The 24,053-nt window shown below is 36.5% G+C and overlaps 2 protein-coding genes across 3 annotated transcripts; both read left to right on the top strand.

Annotated features, from left to right (window-relative positions):
• The first annotated feature begins 5,064 nt into the window (after positions 1-5,064).
• On the top strand, positions 5,065-13,428 carry LOC110716863 (sm-like protein LSM5). 2 transcript variants are annotated; one of them, XM_021895514.1, is made up of 4 exons: positions 5,065-5,244; positions 5,363-5,486; positions 12,919-12,991; positions 13,068-13,428. In XM_021895514.1, the coding sequence occupies exons 1-4, from the start codon at positions 5,208-5,210 to the stop codon at positions 13,101-13,103; spliced, it is 270 nt and encodes an 89-aa protein (XP_021751206.1). In that variant the 5' UTR covers positions 5,065-5,207; the 3' UTR covers positions 13,104-13,428. The 2 variants fall into 2 exon arrangements, with proteins under 2 accessions (XP_021751206.1, XP_021751207.1); XM_021895515.1 differs by having other exon boundaries at positions 5,079-5,244; positions 13,081-13,428.
• A 4,314-nt stretch (positions 13,429-17,742) lies between these two features.
• Positions 17,743-23,801, top strand: LOC110716816 (glutamate-rich WD repeat-containing protein 1-like). The gene is made up of 12 exons (XM_021895457.1): positions 17,743-17,962; positions 18,063-18,217; positions 18,519-18,597; positions 18,792-18,965; positions 19,119-19,217; positions 19,366-19,528; positions 19,619-19,725; positions 19,875-20,014; positions 20,104-20,176; positions 22,907-23,022; positions 23,101-23,218; positions 23,306-23,801. Exons 1-12 carry the CDS (start codon positions 17,912-17,914, stop codon positions 23,435-23,437), a joined length of 1,407 nt encoding a protein of 468 aa, XP_021751149.1. The 5' UTR covers positions 17,743-17,911; the 3' UTR covers positions 23,438-23,801.
• Positions 23,802-24,053: the final 252 nt, after the last annotated feature.

Genomic DNA, 24,053 nt, shown 5'->3' with positions numbered 1-24,053 from the left:
GAGATAACACTTGTAATTAGTGTTTGAAAAATATACCCTTTAAAATACCAAACTGGAAGAGATTCCCTGACATGGCTAAATATGTACGCGCATCGCGCGCGTTAGTTACCCTAATATCCTTAAAATAATGTTTGTTTACATAAATGTCTATATTGATATGATGTTAATTGTCTTTAATTAAGCTTTTCTTTGTGTGATTTAATAATTTAACTCTTGCAAATAGTGTTTGGATAATTAAACCCTCTAAAATACTTATTTACCAATTTGTCCAAATGGTGGTTTGTCCATATGCCCTTATTGATATGATGTTAATTGTCTCAGCTCAAAGTTTTTCCTTGTGATTTAATAATTGAACTCTTATGAATAGTGTTTGGACACTTATACCCTCTAAAATATTTATTTACTTATACCCTCTAAAATATTTATTTACTTATTTTCCCTCACTATTAACTTTAATTGTCTTTTTATGACCACTTAAGAATAGTATGCTGACATTATATTCCTTAAAATATTTGTTTAAATATTTTCCCTCATTATATTGTCAAATACTGCATGAGCTCCCAAAACATGGCTAATTATGGTGCGTCGTGCGCGTTAACCACCTTAGTTATTAAATAAGATTGGGTCCACAAAGTGGGGTATATAAGTGATAAAAAAAATGAATTAAAAAGTTGTCATAAACAAAATAAACTGAAGGAAAAATGGAAATAAATAATCCCACCTTTGCTCGGTCTTCCTAAAACAATCCTACCTTTGCTAAATCTTCTCAAAACAATCCAAAATTTCGATTATTCCAAAACAATCCCACCTTTGACATGGATCTTCTTTTAAAGATCCATTTGACCTGCAACCTGTTAAACAGGTTAAAATGATGTTTTTTTTTTTCTAATTTACTCTCCTCCCACCTCCCCATCCCCCTTCCATGGCAACCACTATAGACACCACCCAAAAACCCCTTGCCACCCGAACTGCCACCCCATTCCCACCTGTTGCTGCCAGCCCCTCCCTTTTGCAACCACCCTCCACTTTCGCTAGAGGTGCTACCCCAGCCCCACCCTCCTGCTGCCCCAAAATCCCCGGCTACACCCCCTGCTACCCTGAACCCCAAGCCCCACCTACTTGTCGCCTCGAAACCCCAACCCCACCCTCCTGCCGCCCCGAAACCCAACCTCGACCCCGAAAATCCCACCCCTAGACCCGAAAACCTCTTACCCACGCCGAGAAACCCTAGCCACCACCCAAAACATCAACCACCAAAACACCCACCTCCACCCCCACCACGAAAACCCCTTAACCAGCCTCGACACACCTACTCCCACCCCGAAAACACCAACACCAACCCAATAGAGCCCCCCTCATCTCCCCTTTCCGTTTTCCTTTTTTGCTGCTCTCATCACCAACAATATATGGCTGCTCTGATTCAAGTCTAAAATCGAAGGGGAAGACGGGGACAGGGATTGGGTTGTCGGAGAAGGTAGAGACAGGGATGGGGGAGGGAAGGTGGTCATTCAGGCCAAGGGCGGTGCAGGGGGTAGGGAAAGGGTGGTCGTTGATCAATGGGCTTGACCTTAGATTTTTTTAATAAAATTATTTTTTTTCTTTTAATTATTAAAAAAATTAAACCTATTAAAGGTCGACACATGGAAAAAACCTAAGAAAACTGGTCATCAACAAGTAATGGATCGTTAGATGCAGATTGGAGGGCAAAGGTGGGATTGTTTTGGAAAAATCAATAGGTGGGATTATTTTGGAAAGACCAGTGAAAGGTGAGATTATTTATTTCCATTTTTCCTTAAACTAAATGCTAAGAGGTGGTAAAATCTAACTTTATTTAATTTTAGATGTGGTTATTTAACAAAAAAAACAGGTGGTAAAATCAAAATTTAGTGTTTTGAAGGGTGGTTATTTACAATTTTTCCTTTTTTATCTTTGCACATAACTTTTAACATCCATATTTGGTAAAAGTTGCACAAAATAAGAAATTGAGGTACTCCCTCCGTTTCATAATAATCGCAACAATTTGAGCGCCACACATGTCAATGCACAACTTTGACCATTAATATTTATAATTCTATATTAATAAGAAGTATAAAAAGTTAATATAATGAGCATATACTAAAAGAAATCCAAAAATATTTTATATGTCAACATATTTTTTTTATATATTGGTAAAAAATATAGTCAAATTAAACATATGAATAGTTTAAAAGTTAAAATGTTGCGATTATTACGAAACGGAGGGAGTTGCATGTATTTACTCCCTCCTTTTTTTTAAATGCATCACTTTCCTTTTATGTGAGGACATGTGGAAGGCTGACAAAAGATTTCTCTATTACAATTGGATTGCATCAAGGGTCTGCATTAAGCCCTTTTCTTTATGCAACGATTCTTGATGAAGTAACCAGGTCAATTCAAGATGTGGTTTTATGGTGTATGTTGTTTGCAGATGATATAATTTTGGTGAATGAAACTAAAGATGGGGTTAATGCCAAATTGGAGCAATGAAGGCAAAGGTTGGAATCTGGAGGGTTTAATCTAAGTCAGAGTAAGAATGAATATTTGGTATGCCGCTTTGGTACATAGAGGTGGACAAGCGATGATGTAGTGAAATTAGATGGAAAGGACTTGACCATGAGCGAATGTTTTAAATATCTTGGGTCGATCATCCAAAAAAATGGTGACATTAATCAATACATGGCCCACAGGATTAAGTTGGGGTGGCTTAAATGGAGAGCGGCTACGGGAGTACATGTGACCAGAGCATTTCCTTACAGTTAAAGGAGAAATTCTACAAGACTGCCATAAGACTAGTGTTGCTCCATGGTACAGAATGTTGGGTTTCTAAGAAAGAGCATATTAAAAAGATGGAGATTACGGAAATGCGCTTGTTAAGATGGATGTGCGGGAACACTACTCTCAAAGATAGAATCAGAAATGATGATATTCGTATGAAAGTGGGTGTGGCAGGCATTGCAGACAAACTAAGGCAAAATCGCCTGCGTTGGTCAGGTATGTAAGACGGAGACTTGAGAGTGCATCGGTACGAAGAGTGGAAGAGTAGGACTATGGAGGGGTTAAACGAGGGCGAGTGAGAGCGAAAATGACTTGGTTGTAAGAAGTTATGAAGGATTTGAATTATATGGATTTGCATGAGAATGAGACATTTGATCGTAAGGGATGGAGGAGGAAGATTTTTGTGGATGACTATACGGAATAATCACTTGTACTTTTGGTTCATGTAACCGACCCCATTTATAGGATAAAGACTTTGATTGATTGATTGAATTCCCTTTTATAAGTGCTTTTTATTTATTTATTTATTTAATGCATCACTTCCATATTTGTTAACTTTATACTATATTTTATCATTTCTCTCTCTTGCTTTACACACTACTTAAATTATTTTATCATTTCTCTCTCAATGGTTCTTACTTAAATAATAAAAATATTTATTCTCTTTTACATACTTTCTCTTTTATGATGTTCATCTTATTTTTACTATAATAAATTATTCACTCACTCACAATAATCCGTATTATACTACTCTCCAAAAGCACCACACATCAACAAGATGCATTTAACAAAAACGGAGGGAATAATGTATTTATTAATTTAGATTTCATCTGTGAATGTCATATAACATTTTATTAAACTGAATTTATTTTTACTAATTTATAGAGTATTAACATAAAATCTTGCATGGACCTAGTCCACAATAATATTATTGTGGACCCGGGGTTTATATATACGCAATTGACGCTATATTGAACATAGTGACCCTAATTTTTATATAGTAACCTTATTTTTAACATAGTAACCTTTATTAAAACTTGTGTGACCTTTAATGTTATTGTGAACCTAAAGTATGACGTTATGTTGAACATAGTGACCCTAATTTTAACATAGTGACATTTATTATTCATATTGACCAGTATATATAAAAAAAAAACTCTTATTCAAAGTTATCAAAATTGAGATTCTACTTTGAATCGAAAGGGCTCTCAGAATCGAAACGTAAAATCGAATTGTAGAATCGTAAGATTCTACGGACATGTATAATCAAGACGTCATATCCAAATTCAAATAAATATATTTAAATTATGAGTTTAAAACCTAATTATAAAAGAAAATAGTTGTTTTTTTTTAAAGAAGTCCTAAAGGACACTAAATTTCATTAATTAAAGCCATACGATATCTATAATTGACAATTAATGATAATGAAAACGAATTTAACAAATCAAACAAGAATTAAACGGGGAAGGGCTAAGAATCCAAATACATAGATATCACAATTCGGCACATTCTCTATTTGTTGTCTCATACCACTTTTTGAGTGGATCCGTCATCGGTTCGCAATTTTGTGAGAAAGAAAATTCTTGTGCTGATTTTGTAACCCGAATCCGAACCATAATCAATCGTAACCCCGCACAACAGGAGACAAAATTAAACGCAAATAAAACCTTGTCTTTCAAAGAAGTACGAAAAACCTTGTCTTTCTAATGAGATCGAAAAAACTTTATCTTTCAAAGGAAATAAACCATTTCTTTCAAGGGAGACATTATTATAACTTAAAAAACAAAAAGCTTAAAAGAAATAAAGATTGAGGCTTTCCACCGGTGAAATATGATGGAAGCCCCTTCAAAATTAACAATGGAAGCTAGAGTTTAAGAGAGAGAAGAAAGAGAGATAATAGAAGATAGTTGTTAACCCATTAAGCAACCATTAATTGACAATGTATATTCATAAATAACTTTGTAGGCATGTTTTAAACTTGAAAGTGTTTTGCTAGTTAAGAAAAATATGTAAAATCAGGTAGAATCGTAAATCGAATCTTATGACATACATAAATCGTAAAATCGTAAGATTTTAAAATTTAGATCGGGATTTTAATAATAGCTTTTATAATGTTATAATGACTTTTATTTCAACCTAATAATCTTTATTTTAATATAGTAACTTTTTTTTTATTAATAAAACAATCATAATATACCTAATGTTAGTGGTGCACAATAAATTAGTGTGAATTAGGTCTATTTAAAAACTTATAAAGTATTGAACGGGAAGAGAAAGGAGCCTAATGACGGGAGTATTTAAGTGCATCACTCCTCGGGTGATTCGGCGGTTTAGCAGTTGAAGCTAGTCGAAGTGACAACTCTCATTTCCCCAATTCTCTCTCTATTCTCTGTAAGCTCCGATATTAAGTTCCAATGTCGTCAAACAATCCTTCCCAACTCCTTCCTTCAGGTTCTTTTTTTTTTTTTTTTTTTTTTCTGCTTTCAATTTTCAATCTCTATTTTCCTACTTTTGAATTCGAATTCAATTGAATTGATTAATTTTTGGTGTGGAAATTGAATCTTTGCAGAGCTGATTGACAGATGCATAGGTTCCAAAATTTGGGTGATTATGAAGGGAGATAAGGAGCTTGTTGGCACTCTTCGAGGTTTCGATGTCTATGTCAACATGGTCCTTGAAGATGTTACTGAATAGTATGCTTTCTCTCTCCTCTTGTTCTTGCTCTTTTTTTTTTCAATTTAGGGTTTAGGGTTTTAGCGTTTAACCTTTGGGTATCGAATTACTCTTAATATGTTGCAATTGAATTACTCATAATATGCTGCAATTCAAGGTTTAGGGTTTTAGCGTTTAAGTATTGAATTACTCATATTATGTTGCAATTGAGCTAAATGCTAGGGTTTAGAGTATTTTAGCTGTGACCCTTATTGTAGCTGTGTCTTTTGGAACTGCGGCGAACCCTCAGACGACCCATCTAAGATTAGGAAGGAGAGCCTAAGCAGTGGTGACCCTTTCACTCTGGTTTGTACAGAAATATATGAAATCGGACATTTTTTGGGTAATGAGTAGATTTTACATTGGGGTTTCTAAAAGTTTGGGAAATTTGGCTTGGATTAGAGATTTACACGGCAAAGGGAAAAGAATCAGGAAAGTCTTCAAATGTTGGGTGATTTAATCTGGTTGTGGCTTATGAGTGATGCCTAATATTTGGGATGAGATTATGTCAACATAGTTGATTTTTGCGTTTTCGATAACCATGATTTCTAGTTAGGGATTTATGGGAGTGATTTCTGCTTTAGGGAACAATAAATCAAAGTTTGTTTAGTTGTTTACCAGATCCTGTAATTTTAGAGTTTTTGCCTGTCTTTGTTACTCGCTCTGCCCCATTACAATTTTCATGTCATTTGTCCCCTGTCAAACTCTCCATTTCTTATTTTTGGGTGGGTCTGCTAAATAAAATATTGATTTTTATCCTCTTTATCTTACCCTTTCTCTCACCTTTCTGAAGACATCTGATTATATCAATCAATCTATCAAAGCCTTAATCCCATAAGTGGGGTCGGGTACATGAACCAAATTTGATTATTCTGTGTCGTCATCTACAAAAATCTTCCTCTTCCATCCCTTACGATCCAATGCTTCATCCTCATGTAAATCCATATACTTCATATCCTTCCGAACTCCTTTCAATTAAGTCATTTTCGGTCTCCTTCTCCCTTGTTTAACCCCTCCATGGTCCCACTCTTCCACTCTTCGAACCGGTGAACCCTTGGGTCTCCGTCTTACATGCCCAAACCAACGCAGGCGATTTTCCCTTATTTTGTTTGCAATGCCTGCCACGCCTACTTTCTTGCAAATAACTTCATTTCTAATCCTATCTCTTAGAGTGTTCCTGCATATCCACCTTAACATGCGCATTTCCATAACCTCCATCTTCTTAATGTGCTCCTTCTTAAAAGCCCAACATTCGGTACCATAGAGTAACACTGGTCTTATGGCAATCTTGTAGAATTTTCCCTTCAACTATAAGGGAATGCTTCCTGTGACCGTTCTCCATTTAAGCCACCCCGGTTTAATCCTGTGGGCCACTTCTTGATTTTTCTGGATGATCGATCCAAGATACTTAAAACATTCATTCATTGTCAATTCCTTTCCATCCAAAATTACCAAAGCGACATATCAAATATTCAGTCTTACTCTGACTTAGCTTAAACCCTCCATATACCAACCTTTGCCTCCATTGCTCCAACTTGGCATTAACCCCATCTTTAGTTTCATCCACCAAAATGATATTATCCGCAAACAACATATACCATGGAACCTCATCTTGAATTGGTCTAGTTACTTCATCTAGAACCGTTGCCAAAAGGAAAGGGCTTAATGTAGGTCCTTGATGCAATCCAATTGTAATAGGGAAATCTTTTGTCAACCCTCCACACGTCCTCACATTTGTTGACACATCCCAATACATATCCTTAACCCAATCCATGTACCTTCGTGGGATACCTTTCTTCAACATTGCCCATGAAAGTACCTCTCTTGGCACCTTGTCATATGCTTTCTCTAAATCAATAAAGACCATATGAGGATCCTTCTTCTTTACCCGATAAAACTCCATCATTTGTCTTATCACATGGATTGCTTCCGTAGTAGATCTCCTAGGGATAAAACCAAATTGGTTATCCGAAATGCTTGTGCATGCCCTCAACCTATGTTCAATCACTCTTTCCCACAGCTTCACGGTGTGGCTCATAAGCTTGATCCCTCGATAATCTTCTTGAGCGTCTCCTTTGTTTTTATAAACCGGGACTAAGGTGCTCTTCCTCCAATCTTGCGGGATCCTCATAGTCTTCCATATCTTGTTAAAGAGGTCTGTTAACCAATCAATACCAATCTTACCCAAACACCTCCACACCTCTATCTGTATACCATCAAGGCCAACCGCCTTCTTAGGCTTCATCTTCTTCGGTGCAATCTCCACCTCAACTCTTCTAATCCTCCGCACATTCTATGTTGATTTCTTCATCACTCACAGAGGTATCTCCGGTCACAACTCCATTACTTCCATTAAATAATTCGTCGAAATACCCCTTCCTGATGTCCTCCTCTTGTACTAAGACCATTTGGTTCATATCTTTGACACACTTTACCAAGCCAATATCTTTCCTTGCCTCTTGTCTTCTCTTTGCCATCTTATAAATGATCTTTTCTCCCTTCTTGGAGTCAAGCTTTTCATAAATCTCCTGATAAGCCTTTTCTTTTGCTTGTCGAACCGCTACCTTTGCCTTACTCTTAGCCTCCTTATACGCTACAAAGGTTTCGTCACTCCTACATTTTCCTAAGGCTTGATAGCATTCCCTTTTTTTGCTTAATTACTGCTTTCACCTCTTCATTTCACCACGAAGTATCTCTTTGTATCGAAGTTCTTCCCCTTGATTCCCCTAAGACCTCTTTGACTCTCAGGAAACAATTTTAAATTCGTAACCAAGTCATGTCCAGATCCACCTCTCCATCCAATCCGCCTCTTTGATTATCTTTTTTGTAAAAACCTTAGCATTTGCATCCCTTAGAGTCCACCATCTTATCCTTGGCTCCTCTTGTCTTCCTTTTTTCTTCGCCTTCTCTTTCAAACGAATGGTCATAACTAAAAGTCGGTGTTGAGTGACCACACTCTCTCCTGGGATGACCTTGCAATTTAAGCAACTTTGTCTAGCCGTGCTCCTTGTGAGCAGAAAGTCTATTTGTATTGCATTTACTTCACTCCGGAAAGTTATCAAGTGTGAATCCCGCTTCTTAAACCAAGTATTAGCCAAAATTAAATCATATGACTAGGAAAAATCCATAATAACTTCATCACCTGCGTCCCTTTGCCCATACCCAAAGCCTCCATGAACACTCTCGTAGCCATCTCGGCTCGCCCCAACATGCCCATTTAAATCGCCTCCAATATATATGTACCACCTCGTCTAAATTCTCCCAAAATTGTCGTTTCTCTTTTGCATCCAAACCAATTTGGGGAGCATAAGCACTAATAACATTCACAATCTCCTTGCCACATAACAACTTCAACCTTATTAACCTATCATTCTTCCGATAGACCTCGATTACCTCATTCGACAACCTCTTATCAAGGATCACACCAACTCCGTTCCTAGCTCCACCATTCATAGTCCTGCAGCTCGTTTTCTGTCCAACATACTACACCTTATACCCCAAAACCAAGCCTCAAGCTCCTTCTCCTGTCCACCTTGTCTCTTGGAGGCACAAGATGTTTACGCGTCTTCTCTTCATCACTTCTACCACTTCTGCTTATTTTCCCGTAAGAGACCCCACATTCTAAGAACCAATCCGCAAACTAAAGTCCTTTCTCCCACGCTCCCTCATACCCCGCGCACTTGTACCACGCTCCCTCTTGTCCCTAGCTGTAGCCCTTGACCATTTGACACCACACTTGGGCAATGTGGCGCGTTGCTTCCGGGCGACGACCTAGCAACCCTTGCATACTTATCACTGCACCCGAGTCTGGCCCCAATGGTACGCCCTTGACACCACACTCGGGCAATGTGGCGTGTCGCTTCCGGGCGACGACCTAGCAACCCTTGCATACTTATCACTACACCCAGGTCTAGGAAGTGCAGCGCGTCGCTGAGTAGGGAACGCCCCCACGAAAATATCAAAAAAAAAATAAAATAAAAAAGATTATAAGCATAATCAGATATTTTTATTTTTTTTGAAACATATGGTTATAATCAACAGAATGCCATTATGATTTCTCCTTCCAAACTTGTACTCTTTAATGGAGGACGGTAGGAGTAGTTACAAATTTTGGTTGTTAGTGGGGTAGAATTTTTTAATCCTCCCTCTCTCAAACTCCCCCCTTTTTCTTTTACTATTTAAAACATTTGCCTCCCATGTATTGCTGTCTACAAGGAGGCTTAGTAAAGTTGGGTTTCATTGTGCCATGAATTTTTAAGTCATGGAGATCTTGATGTTTGGCTTTCAGGGTTTATTTTTTCCCTACTCTTTGTTCTCCCCTTTGTTTCGAGATCCGTTTATTTTTCTTTTTGAACATTTTCTAATTAGGATCAATATGACTAATTTAAAAGCATTGTGAAACTTCTTAAAGGGGTTGTATTGTGGGTGTTATTGTGTGAGTTGGTCCATGCATCTTAGGTAAGACACCCTTTATGAAGGGTGCTAAGATTTCATTTTTGACAGTAGGGGCTGCAGGGAATTTGATCCTGCTTGGAGTTCAGTGCAAGACATGGTGAATTAATTGTTTAGTGTGGGCTGCTCTACAAATGGGAACTTCTTGATGTGAGACGCAAGTCAAGAAGCATCATGTTGGTGATGGGATTGTTGTAATAGTGTTAGTGGGTTGGCCAATATATGCATTTGGCTGATTGGCTCAGGTTCAGGATGCCTCTATTACTTTGGAATCAAATCCTATATAGGCCAATACTATAGTGGGTTTGAATTATTTCATTGTTGAAACTTCAATGGGAATAAAAGCCTGCCATGGAAGGATTATACATGGATGTTTATTTGAGTGCTATGCGTTGGCGATAGAATATATCGTTTTAGGTCATTTCCTGTAGAATTTTGTTTGTTTTATAGATACCTTAAGGGATGATATTGTTTTTAGCTGTAGTTCTTTTGGTAAAAGCTATTGCAGTTCTATCAAGCTGCATTAAGTTCAAATTAACTAGCTGAATCTAGTGGACTCTTTAAATTAAGATTGGTAGAAACTGGTATTTCAAAACTATGAGCCCAACACTTTTTATGTCTATACCATGATTTGGACTCTTTATATTAAGATTGGTAGAAACTGGTATTTTAAAACTATGAGCCCAATACTTTTTATGTCTATACCATGATTTCCATTACGAGACTACTTAAAGCATTTACTTGTGTTCATCTATCGTCTACTTTGTGTGGTTTCGTACTAAGGTATGGAGGTTACTTATTGGAAAATGGATTAGAGTGTGCTTAAAGTAAGTGTTTCAAGGTTTTTGGACAATCTTACCCCTCTAGAGTTAAGAACAAGATGTGGTTTCCACGAGTTCTTGCTGTGGATCTACATTCTTCTTTATAATTTCTTTTTTATGTTATCTGATCACTTGAGCATTATGAGCCTGGTTAATATAATTTTCTCTATTCCATGATATGGACTACTTGACTTACTCTTTCATATTTTTATGTCACTTGAAGTATCAAGGTGCTATTGTTGAGTCAATTTAATTTCTAATGCAACACTTGACTTTATGTACCAATACAATAACATTCAATAACTCCGTACTTTGTGCGTAGTCTTTAAGACAACTTATATTGGTATGGAGGGAGGACCTCCTACTTCTTGGAGATACTTCTATATAGCCAATAGTTATGGCTGTGATGGCATAGTTCTGGTTAAATGGCATACCTTGCAATATGAAGATGTCTTGTTTTTGTGATGGTTTTGTTTATTAAGTAACTATGGACATGTTGTTAAATAGTTAGTTTCAAGGATGCTAGCAGACTTGCCCATTATTGCTTCACTTTACCTGTTTGAAGGACTAGATTTAAAAGTTTAAAGCTGTATCTGCAGAGTTTGTGGGTTTGATGAATATACTTTCCTATAATTCAGTTAAAATGCTTTGGTAAGCTGAGCAAGCTGAGCCTTCTTTTGGCACTGTCAAGTTAATCAACATATAAAATGTTTTAAATCCTTAACCTTTCCTGGTATAATGTTATGAATCTTATGATTAAGACACCACTTATAATGCTTCATTTATGCACTCCACCAATTCCTTGTACGCCACTTTGATTCTACACAATTATTAATATATGGTAATGTATGCTGAAAAGAAATTGTGGAAAGGACAAAAGGATGGTCTGCTTAAATGCCAATTTTGGATACTAAGACCAACTAGAAATCATAAATGTGTTTTGATATTATTAAAGCTGGATGTTAAGCAACTTTTTATTTTTATTTATTTATTTTTAAAGTCCCCCATCTGAAATTTTAAGTTTTCTATGTGTGTAGAGTGTAGACAACTAGAAGAGTTAATAGAATTTCTGTCTAGCGCTATGACTTAGCATGAACCTCACATTACAGTATGACATGTTATGGTTTAGTGAATTTTGGTCCAGTCATTTATATTTTGTTGGTACCTTTGTGGGAATAGAGCAATGATTCTTTGAGTTCAAGTATGAACATAGAAATCGAATAGAGATTGATGAGGGATAGAGGTGTGTCTAGACCTTATCTTATTTCCACTTATTTGATAAGTTTTGACAAGGGTTAGTCAGTTCATATAAGACAACTTTCTAGAAAATTATGTTCAAAGGTTAATAAGGGTTGACATTTGTTCACATAATGTGTTTTTGCCTGGAAGGGTCTTTGGTGAGAAAGGTGGTTCACACAGTCACAGCTGATTTGGTGAGAAAATATTAGTTTAAGGTTTACCACTTGTTGTATTTTAACAATGGTATTCCCTCTTTTCTTTTACTATTTTAACGCAGGTTGGTTCTGGGGTGACTATTTAAATGTAAATCCTTTTTGAAAGGTTGAGGAATCAATTATACAATTTGTATCGGTTGGGTGGTTGGTTCTGGGTGCAAGTTTGGTGGTTGATACCTTTGACTGGCTAGAGCCTGGACAAATGATGTGATTCTTTAGGTAGGAGGTTAGTGAACCTGTCTACTTATACAGCTTGAGTACATAAAAGTGAGTGGAACGTGATTTGTGCTGGTTATTAGCTGACTATTGAGGGAAGGTTTTGCGAGTAAGTCTCAAAGTTCAATATACATGGTTCTCAAAGTTCAATATTCATGGATAATTACATATAACATCTTAGATACCACTCTTAAAACTGGTATAAAGATCGATGATGTGATTCTAGAGAAACAAATAAATTTTAGATTCTTTGCTCAATTAATCTTACCTTTTTGGTTCAATATCAGATCATTGCTTTGGGTTTCTCTTGAATTCTGACTCGTCTCCCATCATCGTTTGAGCTGTATGGTTATGGTTCTTTTTTGGTGCATGGTAGAGTCGAGTATCTGATGTCAAAATCTATTTTTAACTTTGTATCGCTGCTGATTTTTACCCTTCATTATCTGATCTCTCGATTATATATATGACAGTGAAATTACTGCTGAAGGACGAAGAATCACAAAACTTGATCAGATTCTGCTTAATGGAAACAATATTGCAATTGTAAGTAGGCTGATTGATTGGTCTCTTTGTGATAAATTATTATACAAGGACTAGAACTAAATCTTAACTGATGTAGTTGGGTGATGCAGTTGGTTCCTGGTGGTTCACCTGATTCAGAATGACAGCTTATTGCCTCTCATGTGTAGCGTGATTCTTTTGGTGTTTATGACCTTGACGAGTTATTAGTTTACTGAATAGTTTGGCCTGGCAGAGAATCTCTGATGCCTTGAGCTGATTTTAAAGTGTCACTGGAAAATCAGGGTGGCAGCAATTTAATCGCACAGTGATGTATTATTACGTATGTTTTGATTATGGCAGTGAGGTTCAATTATTTGGAAAACCTATCACTGCCAATACTTGACATCAACACTGCTGGAGATGTTATTTGCTGAGTGATAGATTAATGCTAAACCAATTTATATTCAGAAGTGTTCTCATTCTTGTGTTCTAAAATCATTTTTTTTTGTGGAGAATTTTTTAAATGCTAGCAGCTAGTTAGATCATGTTGGCATTTTGCCTGTGAACGTAATTTCTATGGTTTACCATAAGTTGATACTCTTGATACTATATTATGCATGGAGTATTTGGCAGCAACATACGATGATACTAAGCTTATGCTTTTGTCTGGTTTGGTGCAGTCCGCAAATGTTTTGCATTTTTTCAATGCCCAAATTGTAGTGCAAACACATTACTCTTCAGAAAGTCCGTATCTTTGGCATGATATTGGCCAATGGTCTGTCGTTTGATCCATTGCATGGGAGTAGTTTCAAGGGTGAATTTATACTTTTAAGTAAAATTTACAGTAAATTACAAGGGTGGATTTATACTTTTAAGTAAGATTACTGCTACTTGGCCTTTTGTAATTTGGTTAACTACTTTAGGTAATTTTCTGTAGTAACGTAACCATGAATCAATTTTATTTTTCTTCTAAATGTATTGTAAGTGTAGTTATTTGGCAAAATTGGCAGAAGAAGTACAAGGTATAGGCGACTGCGCCTAGCAACACAATATTTAAGTACAAGGTATGGGGTGTGAGTGTAAATTTAGCATAAAATGAAATCTTGCGATTAAAATTATATCGGAATTATATCATCATATTTTAAAAATCTTTAATTTTTGTATCAAGGGTAATGATAAAATAGTGAATGAGGGTCATGATCAAGTTCTCCCACCTTTGGGATCGAGGGCTTGTTGATTCCCCAACGTGTTCTATGGATTGTGAGAAGGCCTCGCTTGATTTTTCTTCATTGCTTCAGTTATCTGTTTGATGGTTTTTTGGAGTGGTGTTCAATTGTTCGGTCAAATTTTCCAGATTTTGCCTGTTGACAGGCTGCAAATTCCCTTCATCGATGAGTTCTTCTACCTCCAAGTTATCTCCTTGTTCCTCACGATTGGATTGCTAATTGTTCCGTGGTTTATGGGGTGGGCGTGACTGACTTTGGGTGTAATTCTATCCACCGACGTTTTGGGACGGATCGGTTCGACTTGTGGTTACCATGACTTTTGTATGTTGAAGATATTCCCCACATTCGACGCCAATTGTCTCTGCAAAAGAATTCCAAAATTTGAGTTTGGAGGAGCCAGCTTGTTTGGTCAAACCGAGTCCTACAAAATAGAGAAAGTCAACTGCTTTAGGGGTGTTTCCAAGAAAGACCCTCTGAAGGTCAAGTCAATTAATCGTTTAAAGAGTGAAAGTTTGTAGAGAACAAATTGACTGATTAGGGTTTGGATAAAGGTTCTGGACCGTTTTAGGCCAAATTAGGCACTGACGGAGCCAGCAGGGTACAAGGGGAGAAAACTGTCCTCCCACTTTTAAAAAAAATCAGATAAAAATCATAATTAAGTGCTATTTTACATCTTACCAAATGAGATGGTATAGTGGTAAGGACAATGAGTTACCATTCAAGGGATCTAGAGTTCGATATATATATATATATATATATATATATATATATATATATATATATATATATATATATATATATATAAATTCCGAACCCATAGGCAAATATTTCTAGAGAAAGAATTAGTATTTGATGTTGGATTATTTTGACTAAATACTCCGTATTTTGGATTTTTTGAGTTGTAATACATTAACTATTTAGCTATTGGTGTGTAAAAGACTAAAAGTATTAATTTTTTCTAACATTTTGTCAAAACTATGTGATGTCCATTTATCCTTCCGGTTTGAATTTTTTTGCTATTTTTTTGCTCCGCCGCTGGAGTTAGGCACGGTTGAGCCGTATCAGTGCTTCTCGGGATATGTGCATGATTTCTAGAATATTAGCCGTATCAGAGTTTCTCGGGATATGTGCATGATTTTTAGAATATTCCTGGTCTAAGGTTTATTCCAAGGACATTATGGTAATTTTAGTATTTTATTAAGTTGGGTCAAACAAATGTTATGCTCAAAATAAACTTCATTTGGACCTTCTAAAGCATCATGAAGTTAAGATTGTGGCAAAGAATCAATATAATATAATATAAAAAAAATAAAAAAAAATTAAGAGGTGATAAAAAATCTTGTGCCCAAATCCGTAAAATAGCTAGTGTAGGGTTTATCGGGCCAAAACAGTCTTTTTTAGACAAAGTTCGGGTTTTAAACTAAGAATGCATTTTAAGCCTTGTCCAAAACCAAACTTTTTTTTCGGCCGGATTGGGCCGGTCTAGCGGGCAATTGATGATCACCACTCTAAAAAAAACAAAATTATTATTATTATTATTATTATTATTATTATTATTATTATTATTTTACCTTACTTAAAAGCCACACCGTGTGGCCGGCTAACACACACCAAAACACTAAACGGGTAACCCCTGAGGCCCTAACCGATTGAGTAACCACTGACCGATAGGGTAATTCATAATTAAGTAGTTCTTGACTGATTGATGAGTAACCCTAACCAAGTAACTCTTGACCGGGTAACCTCTATAACTGACCGAGTAATCTCTGACCGGCCGAGTAATCCTTGACTGACGGAGTAACTTCTGAATAAGCTACCCTGGCCACACGGTGTGGCCATCCACATACTTCCTCTGTTTCCTTATAGTTGCAACACTTCTTTTTTCACGCTTGCCGATGCATGATTTCAATTGTTAAAATCTTTAATTACCAATATGTAAAAATAATAAACATTTGATATTAAAATAATATAAATCGAGACGAATCTAACAAGCTCTCATATGACTATATTTTTGCATAGTTATAAATCATCAAAGCTAGTCAAAGTGGAACACATGAATAGTGTAAAAGTCAAACTATTGCAACTATCAATAAAATTGGAGGAAGTATGAAACTTTGTGTAAAAAAAGAATTAAATTAAAAAAAAAGGAAAATTTGATTTAAATAATCCAACCTTTGCCCGATTTATTTTTAATAATCCAACCTTTTGATTATTCACGAATAATCCAAACTTAGGGGGGTTTTCTATTTTATTAGGCCAAGTTGACCAGTTATCTGTTCTTCAAGTAATTTTTTTTTTAACTTAACAAAACCAAAAAAAAAAAAGAAAAAAAAAACTTTCCTTCTTGTTACTGCTACTGCTACTTCCCTCCCCTAGGCCTGTACAAAACTATCCAAGAATTTGACAATCCGAGCCGCAACCGATCCGAATTTTCATTTCGGATCGGGATGCGGATTTGGATATTGATTTTTAAAGTTTCGGTTATCCGATATCTGAAATATAAAGGCTGAAATAGTGAAATATATATAAATTTTTTAAATTTTTCATACGAAACTAACCCTGTATTATTAACTTAATATAATATTCTTAATATATTTGATGATAATATTTATTGCAAAAAGATTACTATTTTGTTAAAATATGTTGTACAAATTAGCGATAAAAAAGCGGTAAAATTAATGAAATTTAGGAAGTAATCATAATCAATTTTACTTAATATTGGATAATGGATATCCGAAGCATCCGATCCGAAATTTTCGGATCGGATTTGGATATCAATTTCTAATCCGAGTATCCGGATATTCGATCCGAAATCACATTTCGAATCAGATATCCGATCCGTGAACAGACCTACCCTCCCCTAGTCCCCTTTCCCCCTGCCTCCTCTCCATCATCCCCGTCGCCCTCTCCTTTCCCTTCCCTTTCCCCATCAATCCCACCCAAACCGTCAACCTAATTTCCTGAGCTTTAGATACTTCCCTCCGCAAAATTTCGCGAAAGGGTGTCTTGGGTTTTGTGTACAAATCTGAGATGGTGTTAAAGATTAAAATTTGGGGTTTTAAGGGTTGTGGGTTGATCAAGGGAGAGGAAATGGGGAGGGATGTACAGAAAGGAAGGGAAAAGAGAAGGGTGGCCGGGAAGGCGAAAAGAGAGGGGAAGGGGAAGAGATTGGCTGGAAAAGAAGGGCAAGGGGGTGAAGTAACCGAAAAAGGGAGGGCAAGGGGGAGGGGTTATTGGAAAAGGGAGGGATGGCCGGAAAAAGGGAGCTTCGCTTGCCAGAAGGGGCTAATATTCTTAATAATAAAAAAGAGTAAAAAAGGTAAAAACAAAATTATTATTTTTAAAATGTATAATTTTTTTAAAAAATTATATTTTGACGAATCAAAACGTGACACTTGGCAAGGTGACCTGATATTCTAGGTTAGTAACCGGTTTGACCTAATAGAATAGAATACCCCCCAAAACTTGGATTATTGTGGAATAATCAAAAGGTTAAATTATTAAAAATAAATCGGGCAAAGGTTGGATTATTTAAATCAAATTTAAAAAAAAAAAAGTTTAAATTTTCTCTTGTAAAAAAAAAAAAGCTAATTAACTTTTCACATAAACCCTAAACCCCCAAGAAGACACATAAATCACCAACTCAATTTGCAGACATTCCCCTCCTCTCTTTTGCACTCTCTCTTCAATAGCAGCAGCAGCGGCAACCATTGTTGAAGCTTGAACATCTAAAACAATGGCACGAAGCATTAAAAAACCCAAGAAAGCTAAAAAGAAGAAGACCAAGGTTATTCAATCTTCCCCCTCTTCTTCCCTCTCCTAAAAAGAATACCTTTTTTTTTTCTTTTTTTTGCCATTAAATTAATTATGCTTCTGTTTGGTTTTAGGGTTCAAATGATTCCGAGGCATCATCATCTTCGATGCCGCCGGCACGAGTATGGCAACCAGGTGTTGATACTGTCGGAGAAGATGAAGAGCTTCAGTGGGACCCTTCTGCTTACAATTCTTATCATGCCTTCCATATGGGTTGGCCTTGTTTAAGGTTTTCTCTTTTTCCCTCAACTTTTTCATGGTTTATTGCACAAAATTATTTGGGAAATGAAAAAGGTTGTATATTTATTTGGCAATGTTGTAATATGTATTGGTTTTTGGGTTGTTGAAGATTCATGTTATTTCATTTCACTGATTTGGGAGCTGTAAATCCTTAGCATGTTAGTTAATAATGCTTTAATCTTCATTTAGTGGAGGGTGTTTTTCGTGTTTTTGAGGTCTTTATACTTGTATTTAAATGTTTATCAAGGCCTTCATTGGTTTTTTGTATTTTTGTGTGATTAATTTTGCAGTTTTGATATTATTCAAGATACTCTAGGATTGGTTCGAACTGAATTTCCTCATACCGTCTATGTTGTCGCCGGAACTCAGGTGAGTTCTATCAATTGTTTTTAACTGTTATCAGTTACTTAACATAAAATCTGTGTTGGTTTACATGGTAAAGGCATTTTCTTGTATTGGTTACCGTGAATGTTCTGTTTCCTTTATAAAGTTGTGACCTTTTCCATATTCAGGCTTATAGGTTCTTTAATTTTTTAACTAAATTGATGATTTTTCATTTGCAGGCAGACAAACCATCATTGAATTCTATTGAAATATTCAAGGTATCAAACATTTCTGGAAAAAGGCGTGAATTAGTACCTAAAAAGGCTGCCGATGGCTCAGAGATGGAAAGTGATAGTGACAGTGATGATGATGATGATGAGGATGAGCATGGATCAAAACAACCTATATTGCAGGCAAGAACTCATTTGCATTTAATTTCAGCTTCATGGGCTTGGTCTACTCTTTTTGAGATGTTTATGCGGCGGAGATAGAGATAACATGTTATCGACGAGCCATTGCATTCATATATTTATGAGATTTTACTAAGTGTTTTGAATATTTTGCAGCTGCGCAAGGTGGCTCATCAAGGATGCATTAATCGAATTCGATCCATGCCACAAAGTCCCCACATTTGTGCAACTTGGGGGGATACAGGTTTCGTGCAGGTTAGTTCAAAGGGTATTAGAATTCCTATGCACTACAATCATGTAGAGTGTAGACTTTTATGTTGGTGTACTGAGGTGTACACCCATGGCTACCGGCCACCCTGCTTATTTTGTGCCTTTTATCACCAGTTTGGAATCTTGTCTACAGGTTTGGGACTTTAGTGCTCATCTCAATTTCTTAGCTGAATCAACAGACACCAGTCGGGGTGGAAATTCTGTGGCTAATCAAGCACCATTGAGTATGTTCAGACATAAAGATGAAGGATATGCCATGGATTGGAGTCCCCGCGAAGCTGGGAAACTTGTAACTGGTGAGATGACTATATTTGTGTGACATTCATTCTGTTGTTGACGATTCTTTGATGATTTATTGCTGATACCAGTTGCTTATTTTTATGTAGGTGATTGTCAAAATTCTATTTATTTATGGGAACCCGCATCTGGAACAAAATGGAATGTTGATAAGAATCCATTTGTTGGACACACTGCTAGCGTGGAAGATCTGCAGGTACACTTTTGTATTTTTTAAATGATTCTTTTTTAGGCAGGAGTTGAGGAGTATATTCAAGAACTTTGATTTTTCTATAGGTATGGAGAGGAAATTGAAAGGAATTATTACGTAAAATGTTGTTTTGTTCATTCCTGTTTTGATTACAGTGGAGTCCTGGCGAGGACTGTGTATTTGCTTCTGCCTCTGTTGATAAGACCATTGCAATATGGGATACTCGTTTGGGGAAATCTCCTGCAATGTCATTTAAAGCCCATGATGCAGATGTAAATGTAATCTCATGGAACAGGTTAAATTCTGTTATCTCTCTGTTTTTATCTTATTCATTATTTTACCACTCCGCATATTTTGATTGATTTGACACTTTCTTGGCATCAGGTTACAAAGCTATATGCTTGCATCAGGTAGCGATGATGGGTCGTTTTCCATTTTTAATCTTAAAATGATTAAGGTACAATGTCTTGCATCTGATAGGCCAATACACATATGTGACTTGAAATTTTCTTTTTCAAGCAACATAACTATATCTAAATACTTTTTTTTGCTTTTGTCTACGATTGGATTGCCTTAAATGCTTCTCTTAATTGTTTAGGTGTGAGGCTTAATGAATATATTATGCACGGATGAAGCATAAGGATTGTTTAAAGCTCGCATTATATTATGCTTATTTCTTTATCATTCGTAATGAATTGCATCATATTTCGAATAAAGCTAACATCTGATTTAGGCATGTAGTTATGAACCTTTGAAAAGTTTACAGAATGATCGAGCATCACAGTTTGCTTTAATGAAAAAAAAAATGTAATGAAATGTGGTTTGAGAAAGAATATGCTGTGGGATATGTGTGTGTGTGTGTGTGTGTGTGTGCGCGCGCGCGTGTGTGTGCACGGCTGCGCACATTTGGGAATGCTTTAATGCCCCATGAAAGCAATCCTTAAAGCAGGGATTTCCTTGGCTAATTAGAATGTTGCTTTTGGGATAGAGATCATCTTTTTAATAATATGGTTTTGTTTGGAAAATGTTTTTTAGTCATTGTTTGGCTCTTAGATTGCTAATGTAGTCAAACAATTTGGAAAAAAAAAAAAATATATATATGTTTGAATAAACGGCGTTTTCATTGATAGGACCATGAAGAAGCTAATTTTAAGAGCGTTTTTTTGAAGCTGATTGTACCTAATATCTTAAACTACCAAACTGTAGATAACTCAATACAGACAGTTAAACATTATTAGCTAGTCAAACAAGCCAAGTAGCCCTCTTTTGTTTAAGAAGATACTAAATTTGCATTGAAGGGCAGGGAGATATGCGTATTTAAGGTGTTTCTTGGTGCTTATTGCAAACAGGTTAAGAAAATGCCAATATCTGTCTGTCATGGTTTTTGACTATTTGTTAGAGCTGGTCATGGCCAGGTCGGGCTCAAAAAGTCTGTGTTTGGATCTAGGCATCTGATTGAGCAACATTTTGGGTTGAAAAGTTGGCTGAACCTGGTAATATCGGATCAGGCCTGATCACTAAAGTGTTCCGAAAACTACATATGGGCAGGGCACAGCTGCATTAGAGGGCCTGGTCAACTGAGTCGGTCTGGGCTGACTTGACCAGCTGTAGTACACTAGTACATGTTAAAAAGTTTGATGTCTTAAGTCTATTTGGACCTTGCACACCTCCAAAAGATAGCCTGAACAATTGGTCAGGCTGGGCTGATTTAGCCAGCGCTAGTACATGTAAATGAATGAACTTTTAAGTCCTTTTTCCCCCTTTCATCAGCATGAATTTGCTAAATTATGATTCATTGTCCGAGGCGTCTTTTGTCTATTAGCTGTCATGTATGTATGTGTTTGAATTTGATTGGGTGAGATGCTTGAGTGTATCTTCTGGTGCTGGGGTTTGGTGCACACTTGGTATCTTGCTAGTGGCTGATTTTAAAGTTCTTGCTTCTTGTCAGGCATTTGAGTTTAAATTGCCCATGCTTTTCTCTTTCACTTTTTTTCTCTGGGTGCGAAGAGTTAAAAGTATGCGCAGCTTTTGATCATGACTTGTTCTTTAGGAGAGTTAAAACAAAAACAAGTAATAAACATGAAGAGAATAAGTTAATAGAGAAGGAATGATGATCATGCCATGGAGTTGCCCAAATTCTCATATCCGGTGTGCTGACTCATGACAATAGCCAGGGAAAAACTAACTTTATTTTTTTTTCCCATTACCAAATTTTAGGGAATTAGGGGCCTTGTAGAGGGAGAGGGGTTGGGGGGGGGGATAGAAGAGAGAAAGAGAGAGTGAGATAGCAGGACAGTGAATGTGAAAGCAAAATGTTGGGCAACCATTAGGATTACTTGGTCATAGTTGGGCATGTGTGAGGAAGATGAAAAATGAGACCAATATTTAATTGCTTTGAGGGTTCCCAATTAAATTTAGGAGAGGCTTTGACTAGTGTAAAACGACACTGCTATTCTTTTAGTGATGTGCTAGTGGCTATTGGCTAATACCTTGAAGCTCTTCCTTCTTGTCATGTGCCCTAGTTTCTGATGACCTTTTCATTTTAGCAGTGATTAACCTGTCTAGCCCACACACTAATGTTTCTGTGATGGGCTCTAGTTCAAGCTTTTGTCCATAGTAGAATGGACCAAGGACATGAAAAAAAGGTTACTTCATTATTGCATTTGCAATATTATGTTCACCCTGTTTGCTCATATAGGTCATAATATCTACAATTAGCACTGTTGAGGACTTGTTAATGTTTATTCTTTTTATTTATTGCCACATTATAACTGAACAAAAGTAGGTTAATATGTGACCGATTAGTTGGCACTGTTGAGGACTTGTTAATGTTTATTCTTCTTATTGCCACATTATAACTGAACAAGAGTTGGTTAATATGTGACCGTTTATGTCATTATGTGCATTGTCAGATTAGAACCTTTCATCATTGGGGTGTAAAATGTGAAAGTGAGAATTTACATTGAGTTATAAATGGCATTTTAGTTACGCAGTTTTTTATATTTTTGTGTAAGAACAAAGTTTGTGGCTAGCACCAATTGGTTTCATGATTGATTCAATCAAATTTTTTTCTCCTCGGGAACAAATAATGCGAAGTATATGTAGTGCTAATTTAGTTACGGAGGAATGGATATAGACTGGAGAGGCTTTCTGTTCTGATACTTAAATTGCTTACATTTCTTGTCAGGAGGGTGAACCTATGTTGGCACATTTTACTCACCATAAACACCCCATCACTTCGATTGAATGGAGTCCCCATGAGGATTCTGTACTGGCAGTCTCTTCAGCCGACCATCAGCTGACGTAAGAATAACTTGATTAGTTGTGATGTATAATGCTTGTTTTTGCTTAATATCTGATACTGTCATGCTCTCCATTCAGAATTTGGGATCTGGCACTAGAAAGAGATGAAGAAGAAGAGGCAGAATTTAAATCTCAAACAGAAGACAAAGTGGATGCTCCTGTGGAATTGCCTCCACAGCTTTTATTCGTCCATCAGGTTATATCACTAAGGGGTATCATAATTCATAAGTTGGTCTTTTGCTGTCTTTGGTGCTAACTGTTTTTCATGCCAATTGTGTTACAGGGCCAGAAGGACTTGAAGGAGCTACATTGGCATGCCCAGATCCCAGGAATGATCATATCAACTGCTGCTGATGGTTTTAACGTCTTAATGCCTTCAAATGTTGAACGAAGCCTTCCAGCGAATGGTGCTTGAAACATGGATGTTGTTCAAGAATGATTATATCAACTCCTGCTGATGGTTTCTAACATCTTAATGCCTTCAAATGTCGAAAGAAACCTTCCAGCGAGTGGTGCTTGAATCCTGGATCTTGCATATGGTCTTCCTATGCATTGCCAAATGGCAGAGCCAGATGTTGTGATGACTACTGCTTGGCTTGGCACGTCTGAGTTTCAATAAGTGCAAATTTTGTATTAATTCTTCTAGATTTTATGGTAATTTAATTTTCTTGCTCATGGTGGTGGAACAGGCTAGTAATTTGGTTCACTGTTGTAATTATTGTTGGCTATAAATGCTTTATGGTTATTTAGTTATGATATAAATGTTACAATTACGACTAGTCTGTCCAAAAAAAAAAAAAAGGGTAGAAAGATTAAATTTTAAGTTTTGATTTACAGTTCAAAGTTCAAATTCTTCAAAGTAGCCTGTTTATTGGGTATTGCCATATAGGATTATAGGGTTTGGGTCAAGGTAAAGAGTTTTATTGGACCAAAATAAATAGGAAAAAAAAAGCCTTGTATCTTAGTACATCCGTCATCAATTATTTTTCAACCCGTGTTGATCCAAATGAGGCCTAAAGATATCCCTTTTT

This window comes from Chenopodium quinoa, unplaced genomic scaffold, assembly GCF_001683475.1.
Source record: "Chenopodium quinoa cultivar QQ74 unplaced genomic scaffold, ASM168347v1, whole genome shotgun sequence".
In the NCBI taxonomy this organism is placed as follows: domain Eukaryota; kingdom Viridiplantae; phylum Streptophyta; class Magnoliopsida; order Caryophyllales; family Amaranthaceae; genus Chenopodium; species Chenopodium quinoa.
Note: the sequence above shows the minus strand (reverse complement) of the source record. Positions and strands in the feature narration are given on the sequence as shown.

Coding starts and splice junctions, on each gene's coding strand:
- LOC110716863 (XM_021895514.1), top strand. CDS start 5,208: ATGTCGTCAAACAATCCTTCCCAACTCCTTCCTTCAG. Junction 5,245..5,362: donor TTCCCAACTCCTTCCTTCAG/GTTCTTTTTTTT, acceptor GAATCTTTGCAG/AGCTGATTGACAGATGCATA. Junction 5,487..12,918: donor CTTGAAGATGTTACTGAATA/GTATGCTTTCTC, acceptor TATATATGACAG/TGAAATTACTGCTGAAGGAC.
- LOC110716816 (XM_021895457.1), top strand. CDS start 17,912: ATGGCACGAAGCATTAAAAAACCCAAGAAAGCTAAAAAGAAGAAGACC. Junction 19,218..19,365: donor GGGATACAGGTTTCGTGCAG/GTTAGTTCAAAG, acceptor TCTTGTCTACAG/GTTTGGGACTTTAGTGCTCA. Junction 19,529..19,618: donor AGCTGGGAAACTTGTAACTG/GTGAGATGACTA, acceptor ATTTTTATGTAG/GTGATTGTCAAAATTCTATT.